General features: G+C 50.7%; 9 protein-coding genes across 9 annotated transcripts; 3 read left to right on the top strand and 6 right to left on the bottom strand.

Moving 5' to 3' along the window:
- Positions 1-676: 676 nt before the first annotated feature.
- Positions 677-1,298, bottom strand: BDR25DRAFT_317281 (uncharacterized protein; the record flags this gene model as incomplete). Its single annotated transcript, XM_033691663.1, has 2 exons — positions 677-816; positions 974-1,298. The coding sequence occupies 2 exons, from the start codon at positions 1,296-1,298 to the stop codon at positions 677-679; spliced, it is 465 nt and encodes a 154-aa protein (XP_033543901.1).
- A 1,155-nt stretch (positions 1,299-2,453) lies between these two features.
- On the bottom strand, positions 2,454-4,709 carry BDR25DRAFT_345225 (PNK3P-domain-containing protein). The gene is made up of 10 exons (XM_033694025.1): positions 4,534-4,709; positions 4,313-4,479; positions 4,128-4,240; positions 3,719-4,048; positions 3,534-3,670; positions 3,327-3,466; positions 3,183-3,243; positions 2,974-3,122; positions 2,678-2,794; positions 2,454-2,615 (listed from the first exon to the last, which is right to left on the bottom strand). Exons 1-10 carry the CDS (start codon positions 4,628-4,630, stop codon positions 2,565-2,567), a joined length of 1,362 nt encoding a protein of 453 aa, XP_033543900.1. The 5' UTR covers positions 4,631-4,709; the 3' UTR covers positions 2,454-2,564.
- A 681-nt stretch (positions 4,710-5,390) lies between these two features.
- On the bottom strand, positions 5,391-6,452 carry BDR25DRAFT_72797 (uncharacterized protein). The gene is made up of 2 exons (XM_033698962.1): positions 5,856-6,452; positions 5,391-5,807 (listed from the first exon to the last, which is right to left on the bottom strand). Exons 1-2 carry the CDS (start codon positions 6,305-6,307, stop codon positions 5,432-5,434), a joined length of 828 nt encoding a protein of 275 aa, XP_033543899.1. The 5' UTR covers positions 6,308-6,452; the 3' UTR covers positions 5,391-5,431.
- Positions 6,453-7,003: 551 nt separating this feature from the next.
- On the top strand, positions 7,004-7,419 carry BDR25DRAFT_317278 (uncharacterized protein; the record flags this gene model as incomplete). Its single annotated transcript, XM_033691662.1, has 2 exons — positions 7,004-7,079; positions 7,130-7,419. The coding sequence occupies 2 exons, from the start codon at positions 7,004-7,006 to the stop codon at positions 7,417-7,419; spliced, it is 366 nt and encodes a 121-aa protein (XP_033543898.1).
- Positions 7,420-9,381: 1,962 nt separating this feature from the next.
- BDR25DRAFT_359099 (uncharacterized protein) lies at positions 9,382-9,954 on the top strand (the record flags this gene model as incomplete). The annotated part of the gene is made up of 4 exons (XM_033696045.1): positions 9,382-9,514; positions 9,551-9,691; positions 9,726-9,849; positions 9,903-9,954. The coding sequence occupies 4 exons, from the start codon at positions 9,382-9,384 to the stop codon at positions 9,952-9,954; spliced, it is 450 nt and encodes a 149-aa protein (XP_033543897.1).
- Positions 9,955-10,609: 655 nt separating this feature from the next.
- On the bottom strand, positions 10,610-11,677 carry BDR25DRAFT_72736 (uncharacterized protein). Its single transcript, XM_033698961.1, has one exon. It carries the CDS (start codon positions 11,490-11,492, stop codon positions 10,713-10,715), a length of 780 nt encoding a protein of 259 aa, XP_033543896.1. The 5' UTR covers positions 11,493-11,677; the 3' UTR covers positions 10,610-10,712.
- A 1,813-nt stretch (positions 11,678-13,490) lies between these two features.
- Positions 13,491-14,158, top strand: BDR25DRAFT_359097 (uncharacterized protein; the record flags this gene model as incomplete). The annotated part of the gene is made up of 6 exons (XM_033696044.1): positions 13,491-13,540; positions 13,593-13,634; positions 13,659-13,740; positions 13,773-13,880; positions 13,919-13,989; positions 14,023-14,158. 6 exons carry the CDS (start codon positions 13,491-13,493, stop codon positions 14,156-14,158), a joined length of 489 nt encoding a protein of 162 aa, XP_033543895.1.
- Positions 14,159-14,443: 285 nt separating this feature from the next.
- BDR25DRAFT_336206 (uncharacterized protein) lies at positions 14,444-16,119 on the bottom strand (the record flags this gene model as incomplete). Its single annotated transcript, XM_033693080.1, has 2 exons — positions 14,444-15,990; positions 16,095-16,119. 2 exons carry the CDS (start codon positions 16,117-16,119, stop codon positions 14,444-14,446), a joined length of 1,572 nt encoding a protein of 523 aa, XP_033543894.1.
- Positions 16,120-16,681: 562 nt separating this feature from the next.
- Positions 16,682-18,687, bottom strand: BDR25DRAFT_336205 (polysaccharide deacetylase; the record flags this gene model as incomplete). Its single annotated transcript, XM_033693079.1, has 4 exons — positions 16,682-17,329; positions 17,392-17,917; positions 17,977-18,544; positions 18,636-18,687. 4 exons carry the CDS (start codon positions 18,685-18,687, stop codon positions 16,691-16,693), a joined length of 1,785 nt encoding a protein of 594 aa, XP_033543893.1. The 3' UTR covers positions 16,682-16,690.
- Positions 18,688-19,331: the final 644 nt, after the last annotated feature.

The raw sequence follows: 19,331 nt of genomic DNA, 5'->3' as shown, positions 1-19,331 counted from the left end.
GTAATGCGGCAGAGAGAGACAACGAACAGCAGCAGAGAGCAACAAGAGGCACGGCGGATGCAAAAGAGAGGATAGCTTTGGGGACGAAGGGCGGCCGGCTGGGGATTTGTGGGAAGACCACGACTGGAGCTGCTGCCCTATGCTTGGCAAGCTGTACCTGTTCCCACAACCCTGTAGTATCCTTGCGCGCCAGCAGGCACACAGGCACCAAAAGGCCGACTCAACAGCTCGCGCTCTGCTACCACTAGCTGGACGGCACTCGCCATCCTCCCCGGTTTCAACAGGACACGGCCCTTCTGCCTGCTGCGCACATGGCATTGACGTCTCCCGCTGGCTAACGAAGAGGCACTCCAAGGTCCAGGGCGACGCCGTCTTGCTCTCCCAACACGCTGACGCCGCCGTTTCGATATGTCCGACTGAGCGCCCGAGAGGCATGGGGGGCGACTCAGTCAGACTCCTCTAGGTCCGTGTGTGAATTTTTCTTTTCTTCTCGTACTAAAACTTACGCGGCTGTTGTTGGGTGGAGAGTTCTCCAGTTGACTCCACCCAGTCCCACTCCCGATATTAAAACTACGAATAAGCTATGCAGGCACCCTCCGAATTTTCTGTTGGAATTTCTATGTAAAGAGCCTGTCGCCGACGCCACAGAAGGAAATGACTTCTCCTTCTTCCTCCTTCAGGTCGTCGTGTGCAACCGGTACTGAGGTATATGAAGGGCGAGATCTGGTGCTCCCAGCCACTTGACCGTGGCGCCCGAGGTGACATCTAGGGCAGTGCAGAGAGCTGTGAATTCTACACTGTCTCCGTGGGCCTCGCCTTTGCCGTGTGTAGTCGTTGCATGATGACATTAATTATCACAGTGACTTTGTTGGGCAGTGAAAATCTGCTCTATTTTCAACTTTTCTTGCCTGGAAGCCCGACTAGCTCATTGGCCGCGGAAGAAGGGATAGTTCTAAAAGCAAACTAAACGCACAGGTTTCGAAATTCAGAAACACTGATGGCTTCCCACCGTTCCGGAGTCCAGCCTTTGCGTCGTGACACACTGGACAATCCTTCGGAGACGAGGTGGAAAGACCTAGAGAGGCGAGGCGGAGGTGCTGGTGAAAGGCCGGTCGCCCAGTCGTACCACTAAACGAATCGGAGAGATACGCAGAGAATCTGGCCGTTAAGCCGCTGCTAATTGGCGTCCAGACCATGCAGGATTTTTGAGCTTCCCACGTCCCTGTTCCTGGCCGCTCCTCGCCTGTCACATCCAAGGCACAAATCCCACATCCATGCCTTGCGCTGTCACCACACATGCCAGGCACCGTCACTGGCCCTGCAAGCCTCGCAAAGCTCAAGCCGCCAGCGCATCGCCAGAGCCAAACCTCCGCAGCCTTCCATCTTCTCTCTCTCCCGCACCTCGGCTTCCCGCAATACCATCAATTGCAGCATGCAGCCAGCTTTTAAACACATGTCGCAACCTCAGACGAGCAGAGCATGGTGCCGATTGCTCATTTGTGGGAGCGATCGCCATGCCGTTTCTTGGGGCGTGCGATCCCGCGATCATTTCAACCCGGGACTCTGTTACCGAGCTCGAAATTGAGAGGGAAGTGCTCCGGAGCCACCAAAGAGGCAAGGTTCCCCCTAAAAATTGTCGGCTGGGACCAGGGACCGAAAGCCGTCTTCAGATCATGACGACAGCAGTGGCCTTGGCCGGGTCCGGACATTCGGCATTGATATCCTCCTGCTTTCCTGCCTCGGGTCTGTGACAGGACGGAAGCAGCGTTGTTTCCCCCTCATGCAAAACCAGGGCAGAGCAGCCGTTTGCTAGCCAGCCACCGTCATATAATGGACTCTTCCGGTGAATACGAGCGTTGATGCTTTTGTACTGGTTCGGTACGAAGGGACCCAAGTGGTATTTCGCCACCATGTTTTCTTCATGTAGTCACCCTGTCGGTGAGTATTTTGCCAGATAGGCATTGCATCTTAATCAGGCCAGTAATCACGCTGTCGTCCGTTTTCTAGCAGCCAGGCTGAGCCAGCAATCATGAAAGCACGACGTGGTTCGTCATGATTTAGCACAGAAATTGTACACTTAACCAACTCTAACGAAGATCTGCAGCCCCCCCAACGGCACGGGGTACCCGTTTGCGTCTACCGTCTCACCAAAGCACGTTGAATGCACGGCGACGGCACGAGTTTAGTTGTGTTAACCACTGGAGAAGCTGCTCTGACGGACGGGAGATTTTATTCCCGTGCCCACTGCAGCGAGCCAATTGACGTTGGCGCCTACCTCTAAGGTGCATATCTGGAAATGTGGAGCAGATAGTGACTGACAGCAAGACTGTCGAGTAAGCGCATCAATTATCAGAATCCAAGTGTTCAATGTTTTGCTGATATCAGACGACATTTGTTTTTGATCCCACGGCAGTTGTCTAGAAAGGCAATACTAGCTAGCAAATAGAGAACCTCGATCTGACTTGCATTAAATGGTCTACGAAACCTGCAGCTGCTATCAATGTCGTTCATTTCCTTTGCATCCGGGTTACGCCTTGCTGATTTTCGGCGCCGTCAATACCTTCTCAAACCCAAAACCGACCCCACAATTTCTTTTGTTCCTCGCTGCCCTCGAACTACCGCCCCGTAAGCATGCATTCGGACTAGGGATCCGAGGTTAGCAACTGATGGGACATACCTCGAAGTCAACCTTTGTGATATCATCAAAACCCTCTTTCAAAGTGGGTTCTCGGTATCTCGACCAAAATCCTGTAAACGCAAGCTTTGGAAGGATAGAACGTTTTTCAGGATTAATCTGAGACAAATAATTAGCCCAATGAGGCACTCCCGCGATCGTTGTAATCCTATAATCATCCTGTCAAGCAGGTCGGAAGGGAGAATCTCCGATGGCAGTCGATCCTAATTGGATGTAGAATGACGCGTAACTCAATATAGTAATTTTCCAGGGATGGTACTTCTGTTGGGAAAACTTACTTCGGGGTCCAGATTCAACGCCCTGACTGTATCATTATGCTCACAAAGCTTTGCAGGTGCGGTGAATAGCATACATCGGATCGGAACCTTGAGCCTCTCGGCTAACGCAGTCCAGTGGGATCTCGTTTCTATATCTGCATTCGTGTTGTCTATCAGAGAAATTAGTCCGCAAACCCAATGCAAGTATGGGTGGTGGAGACGTCTCTTACCGACAACAACAGATGTTCCTTCTTCGACGAGTGCAGCTGTCGTCTTGAGACACTTGTCGCGCTGTTTCAACACGGGTTACTCAGGAGCGGGGGATGTAGCACAAGCACGTGTATGTGCGACGAAGCTTGTTGTAGAACGCCTACCGTCTTGAGAATGTCTTGATTCACTCGACCATAGCCCAGTGGCTCTAAGTGCCTCCAATAGAAAGACGATTTCCCAGCTCCTGGGCTGCCACAGAACAGCACAATTTCGACTCCACTCATTTTCGTAAACGAACTCAGAACTATGAGACCAAGTTAGAGTTTCTGTGGTTCACCTGATTCCGGGTGGCTGGGAATCCCGGAACTTACCTGCAGATGTTGACTTCACAGCCCCTTTGTGGAGGAAAATGGTTGGATCAAAATCTCTTACGAATGGTCTGGAGTCTTCCTGCAAGAAGTGCTCTTCGGGAGTTTGAAACGCTATACCAACATTGGCAGCCAAATCTCTGAGCAATCATTAGTACATTCAACATACTCGGAAGGCTGTCCCAGACCTGTCAACACATGAGTGGTCTTTGGATACTCCTCCGGCAACTGCCTCTCGTCCACCCGCATCGCCTACGAAAAAGGAGCTCTCTAGATCAACAGCACCTGCAGCTTCGAGGTCGTAATCCTCCAACAACTCCTGCCACATTCCCACTCTAGGCTTGCGGTACTGGTCTCGGCCTGTCGCAGCATACACAGAAACGGGTAAGTCGAGTTGGCTCAGCACGACCGAAACCTTGCCCTTGAAATCTGCCAATCGTTTCTGGTCACTCTTGATGGTTTTCGGGTCTCCTTTCAGGCTGATTCCTCCTTGGTTGCTCAATACTGCGACAAGATATCTGTTGAGTTGTTGAACGTTACGGTTAGCCAGTGTGGACATCCAGATGATCAGCAAGAAGGACTAGGGTTCAGACATACCCGTCCTCGTGAAGGCTTCGCAATGTCCCGGGAACACTGTCGTGCCACCATTTCCAGTCTGTCGCATCACGCCCAAATCGATTACCTGAAGCAGACCTAATGAGTGTCGAGTCCTACAGCATGTGAGGTCAACGGAATACCCTCCGATATCGGGCTGAGACACGGCGTCTCGAAGTTAGACGTACGAAGTCGAATACAGCTATTTTCCGTCCACTTCTGAAAGGCTTGGGTGACTGTGACGCAGCTGATGGGTTATAACGACCGATGAGGAGACTACTATTCACAATCCGCCAGGACATCTTCTCCGGCTCTTTTTTGGACGCTGGAGTGAAAAAATTCGCAACGGCTTTACCTGCGATATAATTCATTAGTCTATGTCCCTCTGTAAAACATGCGTTCAGCTCACTCGTCGTAGTGGACTGTTGTCGCCGTTTCGTCTGCGGCGGAGATACGCCTTTGTGGTCAGAGCTTGGCCTCTTCCCAAGACCTGGACGATCCGCCATTCTGGAAATTGATGCTACGAAGTAGACTTCATCATATACGCTACTAGCAGTTCGATGTCGAGGAAGATTGGTAGGGTTGGGTTTGATGAACTAGGTAGAGCCCTGGATGCGGAAGGCACCGACGCGAAATCGCGGAAGCACGTGCGCGATCCACAACTGCATGATAACTAAGGTAAATGTGCAACGATGTTCTAACAGCATCTCTAGCTATGTACAGTTTATATACATCCTGCCCTGGAATATGGCAGGTAGGGAAGGCTCTTCACCGACTTTTCAATCGGAGATGAGGGTATTTCACATTGGAGCACAACATTGAAACGAGGGTTGCGCTGGCAGCGTCGGATTATATGAACTTTGTGTTTGTATTATTCCCTGCATCGTGCTCATCCTTTCCAGAGTCAATCTGTACCAATATACCATAAGTGTGGGGTGGGTTCAAGACCCCAAACATCTCCCTGGAAACTGCAGCGTAATTGAGCCAGCATGAATCCGGAAAACTTGAGGAAACTTGTCGGTGGGTGTGGTACTAGGTGGATTGAATATTAAAGTTCCGTTATCATGATCGAGAGACCCATCGTAGACTTCTGTTTTCTGCCTCTGCAATCGTCATCGTTGCACCCTGATGACCGTACTGGAAACTACCACCGTAATCTTCGCCGTCGTGACGACTTTCTTAAGGGAACTTCGTCTCTTGTATCCAACAGTGGCTGTCTTTCATGAGGGCTGGTTCATCCAGCAAGTTCACCCTCTTCGACCGGGTGTGCTTTTCCAAACATACGAAAGCGGTTGCTCCAGATTCCCTCAGCGAGACCCAGGAACTGGCCGGCTTACAGTCTGCGCCACTAAATTGGGCTTGTATTTCACCCGAGTGTCCAGCAACAGCCGTTCTGGTACCTCAAGTTCCACGCATCCCTTCATCTGGCTCTTGAACCTCTTGAGTTCCTCTATTCCTGCATCAAGCACAGAAGGGTTATTCAAGTCATGAACGCGTATCTTTGCCTCGAGAACGTATGCGCCGCTGGGATCGAAAGGCTTGAGCGCATCAAAGTTTGGAAGGGCCATCTTGGGCGAGTTCTCCAGAGAGCGAGCGCCCGGTTCATGCAAGACACGGTGGAGAAGGATGACGATGTTATCGTGAACAAAGCGATGGCCTTCAAGGTAATATTCGGAAACGAATCTGCTGCTCGTCAGTATTTATGGGCTGAAGGCATGGTATACTCCTTACTGGTTGCCTACATTGACCATGTATGAGTGAGGATCGCCCGCAAGAATGTCAGTGCTATTTGCTAATCGAACGAGGACACCTCTATCGCCAGTATCTGGAGTCTCATGAAATTGGAAAGTCCACTTTGCATCTGCGCTAGATTCACCAGTCGCGTGCAATCCAAGGCCATGGTATTGCACCTCGGGGTTGAAGTCATCTTGCGACAGCCTCTGGATCAACTGCGAGAAATACAGATCTTTTACTGCGGCCTGGGGCCTGTTCTTCATAGCAACGGCCTGGGTGCCGCCCCGCCGGAGATGGGAGCCCGGCTCCTCGGGCTGGCGCTGAGGTTTATAGAGGAGATGACGCTCGAGGACGCGGCGGGGCTGCATAGCGGCCACGCCAGCGAGAATCTTCAAGACCTGGCCATGACGCGACTGCGGGACTTGGCCAAACAGCAGCAATTCGTGCATGCTGGAAGGGGGAGGGGAGGGGAGGGGAGAGGAGTCTGGGGTTGGTGTCAATTCAATATCGCAATTGTCAACGCGGTGGCAGGGATAGGAGCGGGCAAACGTGGGGCTGATAAGGAAAAGAAAGCTTGGACTGGGACGACGGCGCTGTGATTGGTGAATGGTGGTGAAAATTTACAATCCGGCGGCGGCAGGGCGTGGAGTTGCGCGAGCCCAGAAGCTCGAAGAAGCCAAAAAGAACAGGCTCGAGCGCGGATCCCCACAAACAATGCACGAACAGGGAAACATGAGGCATCACACGACGGGCAAAGTTGCTCTTTTCGCGCTTTTCGGTGTGCGAACGTGGGCTTTGATCAGTCGAGCATGAGCACATCTGGGGGAACGGGAGTCTCGGAGTGGGAGAAAAAGGGCCGGAGAAGGCGCGTCGGACACTAGCGTCACCTCCAGCCTAGGTGAGCATGAAAGCTCCATGAGCATTTTAGCAGCGACGGCCCCCTCCATTGTCCTTCACCACTGCACCACCTTCGCTCTCCCTCGCACCCCAATTCACTCCCCAGGCCTTCACTCTCCTGTTGGCCCTCGTCTCAGCCCACCTCGCAAATACAAATCCCCGAGTACGCCCTAACATCATCCTCCCGAATACTCCCGAGCACACAGACTCCGAAGCTTCCTCCGACACCGCTGTCGCAACTGCCAACCATGAACGCAACCAAGCAACTCCTCCAGACCCGCCAGCCCATGATCAGGTTCTTGGGCAAGCGCACTGTTCCATCTAGTCAGTCTCTCTTCTCTCTGTCTCTCTCACCCGATGCTAATCCTGCACAGAGGTCGACCATACTCCTCAAGTCCACCCAGCTTCCCCGACCCATTCGCTCCCCGAGTCCTTTGCAAGCTACAGGCAAAAGGCCCAGCAGCATGGCCCCCTAAACCAGACCAACCAATACTCCGCTGGTGGCTGGATTGGCGGCAAATCGGGTGCCTCTCTTGGTCCCGTGGAAGCTGGAAACGGCATGCACTTCGACCGATCGGAGCTTCCCCAGCGCTTCCAACGGCTAGCATGGACGCAGGCCGAAATCGAGGCCGTCGAGTCTGGGGGCGCAAGCCTTCATACTTGAGTGAGGTGACCGGGATGAATTGATGCTGTTTTATGCCGGGGTGCGACGCGCCGCCACCCGGAGCTGTACATATTTCTCTGGGGATCATACGGAAACGGGTCAAAAGGTGGTACTTTTGCATTGCTTATGAAGGATTCTAAATGAAATCCTTTTCTAAAGAAGAGATTGGGACTGTTTCCTACCGCAACTATACCCTTCAAGACTGACTTTGGGTCGAAGTGTCTCTCTGGGTCGACACTTTCGAGCTACTATATGATATAAACCTTCAATATCATTGTAGCACATAATAATGGAATCCATCATTTCCATCACCTTTAGTTCCCATGCTTGCCATGAGGACTCTTGTTCCCCTCATGCCCACTTTCCGCACGCCCGTCGCTTGTCACAAACTTCCATTCACCCAACCCCACATGCTCCGTCCGTGACGGCCCTTCCTCGGCCTACCACGTGCATTTCTCACCCGGTGTCGTAACGTAGCTAGCTTCGGGGGTTTGGGGGACTCCACGTTGTTTCCATCGCTCTTTACCATGTGAAGTCGCTTAGTGTTGCTCATTGGCCAGGCGCTTCGGAGCTCTCTGGTAAACAACTAATCGTAAGCTCAACAGAGATAGGTTTCCCCGCCCGCGTGCTAAGGCGTACTCTCGAGGCTCTATCACGTCAGTGGTAGATATGTAATCAGACTTACTCTGGTGGGAAGTGATAGGACATAGGTGCGTATTCGTGATACAAAGGAAGTCTTGACAATTGGTCCTCCATCTTGCATTTCGCACAGTAGATCCTGGGTATTTTCGGTACAAACAAGCCAAGTGTTTGGAAACGCGGTATCTCGGTGAAAAATAGCGCCCTGACATAAAGGCAACTGGGGAATGGTATGAGGAAATGGTACTGGAATCGCATGATGTTTGGCAAACGTCTTCGAAAGAAATATGTATGCAAAGAGAACTACCATAGAGTTGAGCCATGTTGAAGACTAAGGAGAGATCCGTGGATAAGTAGACTATCGTCTGGTGGTGAGCTCCGATAGCTAGCTAGATACCTAGCCCGAGCTGGATGTGACGATGGTTATAGGAGAAGCCGATCCCCCGTCAGGCTCGCTAACTCGAGGGGATATCAGAAGCGTGGCCTACCACAAAGTCTTCAAGTGTCTTGGAGCCTCTCATCTTTAGCTCAGAATCGAAACGTCTCTTAAGACCTTTGAGTCGTTCGTCTAGCTGAGCAGCCGTGAGGCGTTTGGCCTCTTACACCTCCAGGAGCATTGGGATGCAGTTGAGGACAAATTCAGACGACCTTGACACAAAGTCGAGGGCTCGATGACCTTATTCACGACACTGTTGCGCAACTCTTTACGCCCTATCTGGTTTTCCACGGTATCCCTCGTCTTTCGTACCATCAGGATAAAGGTCGCCATGGCGAGAAAGACGGAATTTTTTGACAGCAGCGGAGCCTGAAGGGACTAGACTAGCACCTCGAAATAAACGCATCCCAGAGACCATAAATCGTATGGCTCAGAAGTTGGTCCGCCTCGGTAACTTTCCAGGGCTCTATAATTGCGGGGTCTTGGACCAACTAACGGTCTTGTAGCTTTCCCTGTTCTGCCCACTGATGGAAGCAATGAAGTGCACGACCTTAACACATGGACCCCAACAGCCGGAAACAATTGGGTTTGTCGTCGTAGAACAGCAAGTTAACTAGCTTGACATTGTGAATATTGCCTATACTCGCTCCAGGAATCTCAGGCAACCCAAGGTTGTGGTGTGTTTCGATTTGGCTTTCTGCTAACAAACTTGTCGAAAAGCGTCTGGGGAGACCGCAAATTTGATTGGTGAGCTAGTTGAGGGCGAGATTTGCGTGATCCGCCACATCAGATTAGCTTTGAATGAACCCTTGTAGGCTACAGTCCACTACCTCTTATATCATGTATTAATTTGCACCGAACGTGAAGCTCGCAAAGCATTAGACGCAATGTTCATGCGTGAGTCCGTTCATGACTGTAACAAATTCTTTCTCTCGCTTCGCCGAAGCTTCCTGGTGGACGACCTTCACAGTAAAACGGTCGTTCTTGCTCTGATTCGAGCCCTAATTAGTGGCTTCGTCAGTACTTGACATGGCTGTACATGCCTTTGGGGACGAGTGGTGTTTTGGGTGAATACAAACTTCGAACACTACCCCGAAGGATCTCTTTCCCTTCAAGTTCTTTTGTTCTTCATCAGATTCGATTGGAATTTGGTTAAAGAATCCATCATCCAAGCTCTGGAAGGAGTCCAAACCAAAAGTAGGTGCGTTAAAAATGCTCTTGGTGTTCTAAGAAGAGTTGGATGAACAGTCATTGGTATTTCAGATTGGGAAGTCCTCTGGAGACAAAGGGATGTCTTTGTCCGCGAAAGTAGGAAACTTCACCTTCAGGGTCCTAAGTCTACACCAGTGCATCATGTGGAGATGACGCTAAGGCTGGCTTGCCCTGTATGAAACGGATCGTCAGCGAGCTTGTTCACACTTCATAGTACGATTCAAGACGACCTGCAAATCGTACCTTGATGTACGTGGCATCACCTGGGAAGCTTTCTGCTCTAGATTATACAAGGGAGAAACACAATCCGACATGACTGCAAGTGAAGTTTGACACATCACTCACTCACTGCTTCGCCATCCTCCATGGATGGGTGTGACACGAGCGACGAAGCAATCTAATTAGGTCAAGCAGACCTTGCCAACAAATCTCACATTTACATGCGCGCCACTGAATCAAGCGAAGTAGAGTTACAGCCACACAAAAGAGTTTTATAGGTTAAAGCTTAAGGTGTAAACAGAATCGAGTTAACCACCGCCTCCAATCCACTCTCCAAACCAGAGAATCACCCGTGTCCCAAACCACCATATACCAAGACCCTAAAGTGATGTACATTTTGAAGAAAATCAAGTCATCCAAAGTCAACTTCCACCGAAAACGAGCGACAAGAAGTTGATCAAAAAGACCTTGACCGGTATCCCCAAATACACCTTGGGATTTGCCGCACCAAGAGCCCCGTTTTCTTCAAACCAAATCAACACACCGGGAGAGAGCAATCGAAGAACCTCGAGATAGTACATGTTTTCCGTAAAAGATGGAAAGCGCTGTGCTGAGCCGCTAGACTCCGATAGGGTTTTGATTCGCTGATGCCAGAAAGTATTTCGTAACAATTCGTGCAAAGCGCTGACCTGCCTGCGCTAGCGAGAGATAAAAATCTTTGGGTATATGTGCTGCGCAAAAAGCTGGAAAGGGGTCTTTTACGAAGGCGATCGAGAGGTTAGGGCGCTTAGCCGGAGACCCACCAGTCGGCCTGGAGACGGGTGATCTCAGTGAGGCCGAGGGCATGCCAGGTGGCGTGGGACAGATCAATATCGTATTGTCCAGCACAGCCAGGGCACAAGTCCATGATGGTGGCATCAGTGGTCGAGACTTCTCCAGATGGATGTTTGTAGCTGATGGTGATCTGCTTGCCGCACCAGGGGTTGGTAGATGCACCAGTCTGAGGATCGTAGGTGGAGTCGCCCCATGTTTTCTTGGCAAGAGCAACAATCTTAGAGTCATCCGTCAGGGGTTTGCCGCAGGCACCGGCAGCACCAGTGTTGTCATAAATGGTGATATCTCCATGGTGAGAGCCTGCTCCGCCATTGCCACCGCTTGGAGCCTTGGTCTCAGCAGGAGCGGCGCTGGAAACTGGCGCTGGAGGAGTGTAGACTGAAGAAGGTGCTGCAACATCGGAGCTTGGAGCCGGGGGAGTGTAGACTGAAGATGGAGCAGGAGAAAAGGTGGGGGCCGGGGGAGTGTATACGCTCGAGGGTTCGGCAGCGGAAGGAGTATATACGGAGGTTGGTTTGGCAATAGAGCTAGTATGCTTCTCGAAGAAGAGACCAGGGTCCGAGGTAGCCTTGGCGGCAACAGTTGACGGAGCCTCACTGTCCCAGACGGTGGTGTAGACGACCACGGTCTCAACGACAACCTCGGTCTTGGTGACCAAGTCGCGCTTGTCCAAGGGGAAAGCGGCAGCGAGAACGCCGAAAGTGAGAGATGCGAGGATGTTAGAGGTCTTCATTGTATCGTTTTCGCGAGTATTTGAGGTTGCCGCGGTAGCAATGGGGTTTTGGAGGGGCTAAAGAATGTGCTGGTATTGACGTTTAAATGTCTGTTTACAGAGAGAGACGTGAATTGGCTAGCAATTCAGATATGCGGAAATTGGTCAAGATTCGTTTTTTTCTTCGGCGAGGGCAGTTGACTTCGCGTGCGGTGGGTACCGGTGGTGAGCAAATGCGCCGTAGAGACCGTGGGTGCAGTGGCAGAGAATGACTGGAGATGCTAGATCTCGTTGAAGATGATAGAATGAATGTGGGGAGAATAAAATGAAAGACCTCAAGCCTGTAAGGAGTGGCAGGCTGAGATGGGCAGAGAGAGCGGGTTATAAGTGAGATGGAGATGTGCGGTGGTCGATGGGGGAAGGAGCGGAGAGAGCGAGAAGAAGAAGGAATAGTGTACCACCCCCGGCCACGTCCCGGCTTACGACTGGGCACAGCTCCTCGTCCACCGCCGGCAAGCCACTCGCACACTCTGCACGGAGGGCAGCGTGGCCCACCAATCTCCGCTGCCCTTAGGCGGATGGCGGCGCGGTGGCGGCCCCTGGTTGCTTCTGTTTCCGTGCTGCGTTTTGTGGAGCGCCAGGCACTCAACAAGTCATGAAACCGTCCGCGATGTCGCCTCCAAGAAGACTCGCATCGACCTGTGTACCCACGGCACCGCGTCTGCCAGGCACCTATCTTCCCGCTCTGTCACTGCCAAATTTACCGCTGGTTTCCTGTCGGCTGTCGCTCACGTACAGTCTAATTAAGGCGAAAGGGCAATATGCTTACAGCTCAGTTGTTTCATGCGTCCAGGAACAGACAAGTGGGGGTTGCATTCCGGCTGGAACCCAGCAAACCAGAGAGCGATCGGCCTTGATCGCCAGGAACCCGCACCCCAAGGTCCTTTGCTGCTCAGGGGTCAAATTTGTGAGCTGAGGTGGCACGCAGCCGCTGCTGGTCCGCGGCCATTTGCAAATAAACTCATCCCGGAAACAAATTTGTCGTCGCGAGCCTGCGCCTCAGCTGAGGCACCTCCATTCGACCACACCGAGCAGCCTGAACACGTGGATCATGATTTGCCCCGAGCCTGCCAGATGTGATGTGATTCTTCCAAAGCAGAGAGGGTCGGCGACGGACTGCCAACGGCATGCTGAATGCCACAAAGCATCCTCTCATGCACTTCCTGCTTCACCTTTCTCGCCAGATGGTTCGGGCTTTTCCTTTGCAATCACCCGTTTCTCAGTGTTCGTCGTTTCAAAATTGTCATTGGCTGTCATTTCTCCTACTGATGCTCACAACCGAACAAAAAGGTGGTTTTCGCGACTCTGGAACACCCGGCAACATCTCCTCGGTGTTTTGGCTTCGCTGTTGATGCCATCTCTTTTCCGGGTGCGTGACGCCCTCCAGCGCTGTCGTGTTCCCAGTGGTGTTCCTGTATTTTCGGACTCCCCACCCCCCCCATCCGTGTTCTCGAAGCCCTAAGCCGAGCAAGCATGCACAGGAGATTATTTGTGGATCTACGTGAAAACACTGTTGTCCTACGACTGGCTGACATCATGAGCGACTGAGATCGGGCGTCACAAATTTTCTTATCCTCTATCGATAGCGATACCTTCCCATCCCCACTCTACCGCTGTCCTGGACCAATTGGGGATGTTGAGCCCTTGCCCAAGACCTGGAAGCCAGAAGAATTTTCTTACTGCAGCAGAGGCGCATGCTCTTAAGGTAATTGCCTCAATCATCTTATTCCAGACTCGATGCTGCTAAGACTAGCTAGAAAACAATATCGAAAACGAGAGTGAAGAGTGCCATTCTAAGATTCTAAGGTAGAGTCAAGGTTCCAAAGTTCCCTCGCTACGGCAAGCGTCGTTGATGTGGGACCACGCGATCCGTTACCGGTAACAAAACATTCTATGGTTTGGTCACTGAGAGCGTTTTGCTGAGCATGCATTGTGGCCCGCGTCTGACAAGCAGAACGCATGAATCAATGCCGGCGGTTAAAATTTAGGATAGTCATGAATTGTCCTTTGTCTCCACAATAACTAGAATTATTAGGAGGAAAAGCGACCACACACCTACAGAGGTTACCCAACCGTTATGAACCCACTCAACTCCACTCAGGTGTGCGTTGCACGGTTGGATTGAAGTTCGCTAACGATCACAATACGCGCGAGAATGGTAAACCAAGGAAAGGAATATAACACAGCACCTATTCGAGGATGGCGGGAAGTGAAATATGTTTCCTAGAGCTAACAAACAAGAGTGGTAAGAAACCTACCGTTTTGAATACTGAGAATCTATCCACTCCTTTTAGAGCATTCTTCTCGTCAACCACTTTGCCAACTGTTTGGTCGTCAGTTCCACGACTAGTGTGCCCCGTGTAAATATCACTTCTGAAGGACTTTAGCGTCCTCATCGATCATGGTTCGAACGCGACTATTCCAGCTCGGACCAAATAACCATGCTAAGTTATATCTGGTGATCCAAAAATTATACATGCACGACTACTAGCTTATTCCACTTTCAAGCCTTCAATCTGAAGGGTTATGAAACATGTAGTGACCACGACCTATTCCTAACTTTGTCGTTCCCACCTCCTCTCGGACTTCATTTAAAACGACCTCGTTATTTCAGCTTCCAGAATTGAAACAAGACACGTGCGCTTCCGATCAGGCCAGCAGCCGGTCAAATATCACTTCAGCATCTCGCAATTTTCCGAGGTATTGCGCAAGAGGAGTCCGCAGTTGTTACGGATATCAGACGTAGGAGTCCGTGGTTACATGCGGCCATCCGTCCTCGGGAAGAGGAGCAAACGATTGAAAAGAACATAGCGTAGGTTAGATAGGTGCGAGAACCCTCCTTAATTCCAATTGGAAGTCTTCGATTGTGGGACGTCCAATGGCAAGCATATAAGTCATCAAGATGTTTCTGTTCACAAAACGAACCACTCCTCCCATTGTGAGTCTAGTCTCCTTCGTTCACCACTGGCCCGAGAAAACTCTCTTTCCTGAACCCAACTTGCCAACGCGAAAATAACCCAGAACCCGCCATTCTGATCCATGTTCCCATCAATAACAGCACACCAAAGTCTCGTTCTTTCGACCGGCCATCCCGTTCCAGGATCGACTTCGCTCTCTTCAATCTCGATCACACGATTTGAAACGGCGACATGCTGCTCTGCGTCCCAGAGAGCCTCGCGTGGTGGGTTCAACGCAAGGAGAGAGACTGCCTCGCGTCGAGTGATGGGACAGCGGCAGCGCGTCGCAGTGAAGTGTAGACACGGGATTAGTGAGATTTCGAAAGTGAAGTTTGCGGCTGCCCGTGAGGAGGGTCTTGGAGGAGACACCGACGTTGCACCACCGCATGCCGAGGATGGGGAAGAAGGATGAACACTTGGAGGCGAGGAGGAGGAAGAGGCATGGAAGCCCATGGAGTCGAGGACGACCTTGGCGTGATGGTTGATAGCTTTGAAGCTTGAGATATGCGCGTCGTGTGGTTTTTGGCGGACCTCTGTTGCGCAAGCTAACATGATGTAGGTCGAGTAGTATCCTACTTTGAGAGAGCTTGCTACTACTTTGTCTTCCTTCGATAGAGATCCCTCATGTTCGAGGATTTGTAGAGCTCGGATCCAAGCATGATGGCATTCAAGAAGGTGCGTTTGATGCTGGAGATCTTCGGCCGTTATTAGCTTTCGTCGAATGAGCTTTTGAGCCATTGTACGTGCGAAAAGGATGGTCGGGTTTCGAAGCTCATGAATAGAGGATTGAGCTTCTAGAATAGTTGTGAAAGGTCGCTCCGGGAAGCTCTGCGGACGTGGACATGGAATCTCAAAGATCTGCTCAATCCTTACACCATATAGCAGTGCAGATGCTATGGCTCGGGTGAACATTGGTATGAGACTATCCTCAATCATAGTAGTTGGACCGGAAAACTCCCTCGAAATCGCCAGAGAGGACTGTGAAGACAGTGGGCTAACTAGCGAGCTGTTCAGTCGTCCCTGTTGCCACTCGGAGATTATTTTGAGTCCACTATTCAGATGAATAAAAGCCGTGTGATAGTTTCCCCTTAGAAACTCGATGCAGATGAACAGTATACATGTGACAAGCCCGACCTCCGGGACATAGGAGGAATCAGCCATACGGTAAATAAGGCATCTGACAGCCTTGTTATAATGAAATATGAGAGTTCTACGTTGATGATCAGCCGCAAAGCCTGAGCGAGCATGCTTCAAGTTCCCTGGCTCCGTCTTATAAAGATAGCCCAAAGCAATCAAGGCGTGGCGGACGGCGGACTCCGATTGGGCCATCTGAATGGCTATTCTAGACCAAAACTCATTGTCAAATTTGCTTGATAGAGTCGGCCCAGCACAATGATGATAAAATTCGAGATAACGAACACCATCACTAGAGCCAGAAAGCATGGGTACGGTATACTGGAAGATAGATGCTTGGCTCGGGCTGAGAGGTTGGAATTTGAAGCCTTTATCTTGGGCATAGCCTTCGCATTTACGGGAAGTGCTTGTACATCTGACTGTGTCAAAAACATAGAAGAAAGTTTGATCAAGATGTGTATGCTATGCATACCTGGAGCAATCGGGTTTCCTTTCATCGCACTTGACGCGGCGAATCCTGCAAACGCCTAGTTAGCTACATATTGGGCTTGAAGATCCTTGATTGCCTCAATGGTGATTGTGTGTCTGTGAACCTACTTGCATGTTCTGCAGCCAGTCTTCACTTTGGCACCATATCTGCGGGTCTTTTTCAAGCTGGGAAACTCAATAATAGACATGCTGGGTAACATCTTGTGCAAGTCGGTGGACACTCTAGTGGCAGGTTCGCGTGGATACGTGCCATGGCTTTCTGAGAGAAAAGACTCATGTCTTGGTGCCAACCGGGAATGACCTCAGGGGCTGAAAACAGCTGGAGGATTCACAAGCCAAATCCGTTTCAGGTTTAAGCGCATGCACAAAATCACGTGATTATACGAGTGAGCCAATCAAAACCTCCAAGGGTTTGAACAGTCCGAAAGCAGAGAGTCCGTGTTGTCTTAGATACTTCTGTGTATATTCTACTTATGGGATTGCCTCGCTTTACCCAACCTTTCGTGGGAGACACTGATGTCCTACCAACTTTGAATCCTCTAATCCTTGCTAATGGTCCCGTTTCAAGCCCACGACTTCTCAAACCGGGTTCTTCCCTCTCCAATCTTCCGCCGCACTCTCAAATGTACAAAATTCTACGTCGGACCCGAATCCCTTCAACCACCCCAATACTCGTTGCACCATCCCTATGACATGAGCCATTCCGCTCGTGTCCGGATGCAACACTAACGGAAAGACCATGAGATCCTTCTCCTGCATTTCGTTCATCTCTCCTCTAATCCATTCAAACTTATCTTTCCACATTTGCTCAATAACCCGCACATCTACATATCCTTGACTATTCGGCGTATGTGGCCAATATTGTAGCGGTGTCATATCTTCTGCATACCAGTTCCCTGGGATCTCGACCAATGTCCTTGAAGTGGGAGGAGAGGGTTGAGGAAGAGGCTTCATCCAATCTTTTGCTGAAACTGAAGGTTCGTACTTGGGAAGCTGGATTGGTGGTAGGTTAGGGAGATAGTACGGCTTCGAGTCGTGGTGGGAAAGTGAGGAGTCGTAGAGGAAGTCGTGTTCCTCGAGGAGGGCGATTGTAGATTCACGAAGTTGGTAGAGAGGAGCTCGGTATCCGCGGGGTTTCTTGCCTGTTATGGATGTACATAGTTGAATGCAGTGCTGGAGGACTTGCCGTTCTTGAGTCGGGGTGAGTTGCGGTGCGCCCTGGTATAGAAAGTTATTTTAAAGCCCTTTCCGTCCAAGTTCAATTTGTATGGCAGGCTCACCTCATGACAGTAACCATGGAGTCCAATCTCACATCCACTGTCCATTATACTCTTGAATTCCTCTGGGAAACTCTCTGCAGAATGCATGGGTACAAACCAGGTCACTTTCTCTTGTATCCCAAGTATCTTGAACAGCTTCAGCAGCCGAGGCACACCGACATGCGCAGAGAAGAAACCAGAGCTGAAGTCTGCGAGGTTGTTGTCTGGATGGCTTCCTGTTCCCAACCAGCCTGATACTGCGTCAAAATCCACTGATATGAGGACTTTTATCTTAGGTAATGATTTGGCATGTGCGGTCAAGGATAAGCCGATGCTAGGTGCTGTGAGCTTCGATGTTTCCTCCCTTTTGGTAAGATCGGTAGTTGCACTCTTCGCAATCTGCTCCTCACTCCACACGATCCTCCCTTCCATCCCTCCATCGACAGAAATACACTGTCCGGAGATATGACCTGCAGCTCGATGGCTCGCTAGAAATGCAGCTGCTCTCGCAACATCCTCAGGTTTGGCTATTTTTCTCAATGGGACACTATTGTCTCGTTAGCACATTAGACTCCAACTATTTATACTAGTCGCCGGTATACTAACGTGGCCTGTGCCTCTCGATACATCTCCTTTGGGTCATCTAGTCTCCCTTCAATGAGTTTCGTATCAACCCACCCGGGCGCCACGGCATTAATCCTAGCCTTCGAATTAAGTCTTACAATCTCATTTTTCACACTCTTCGCCAATCCATACTGAAGTCCCGCTTTCCCAGATGCATACTCCGCATGGCCCGCTTGACCGAACACTCCCGTCTCACTCCCCGTCACAACCACCGCAACATTGGGAAGTTCAGTCCCCGATGTCGTCTGACAAGTCTCCACAGGTTTCAGGAAATGCTTAATAGTGAGAAAAGTCCCGCGGACGTTGGTAGCGTAGGTCTTCTCCCATAGAGACAGCGGCATATCCCACACATTGTACGAATTACTTTCGTCTGTGATACCTGCATTGGCACAGAGGATATTGATGGGCCCGAAGTGCAGGACTGCTTCGGAGATTGAGGATGCGATTGAGGGTTCTTCTGAGATGTCGCCTTGCAGTTTTAGCAGATTTTTGGATGATGTGGAGACGGGATTGAGTTTTAGGTCGTGGGCGGTGACATTGCAGCCTTGTGCTGGAGGGATGTTAGATGGATGATGGAGAACTTTACTGAGCGGGGGTATATTTCCCTAAGAATTCTTCCACTATGGCGGATCCAATGCCACCTGCAGCCCCGGTGACGAAGATATGTAGACCTTCTAGAGCTAGAAATGTCATTTTCAAGACTAAGATTCCTCGTTCTTCACGTTCGAATTAAGCTCAATGATGAACCGAAGCGGGGTCGATCAATTTTCTTGTCGACAAAAGTTCTTGCGATTAGCAATCTGATAGTCCAATGTTAGCAATGCGTCTACATTTAACCATCCGCATGATCTCAAGCTGTTTTCTGACCCCATTGAGTCTTGACTCCGCGAAAGACAACCAAAGGCGAGACATGACGTTCAACTTCTCTTTTCGTCCTCCAACTGCAAGCAGAGTGGCGCCATCCCAACCTAACCCAACCCAGCCCAACCCCCTGAACCTCTAGCACGAAGACGACACAAAGGACCCACCGAAGCGAAGCTTTCCTCCTCAATCCAAACTCTCACCCTCCTAATCACACACTACATCCCCTTCATTCCAAGCGAGGGTGAGCGGCCCCCCTGGACACCCCTGTAAAACTGCCTCAAGCGGCAAGAGACTCACAAAAAGTGTCGAAAGTTGCGGCTTTGACGCCCTTTTTCTGAGGAGCTTGGTGCGGCTAGGCGAAGTTGATAGCCAATCAGGAAGAGGTAACATGGCCCGATTGAGATCCGTGCGTCACGATGGATCGGTGGGAGCGAATAGGACGAAGGAGTGTGTGATGAGGATTAGTTGTGTGT

This window comes from Lindgomyces ingoldianus (assembly GCF_010093535.1).
Source record: "Lindgomyces ingoldianus strain ATCC 200398 unplaced genomic scaffold BDR25scaffold_31, whole genome shotgun sequence".
Taxonomy (NCBI): Eukaryota; Fungi; Ascomycota; class Dothideomycetes; order Pleosporales; family Lindgomycetaceae; genus Lindgomyces; species Lindgomyces ingoldianus.
This window is presented reverse-complemented; position numbering and strand designations above follow the sequence as displayed.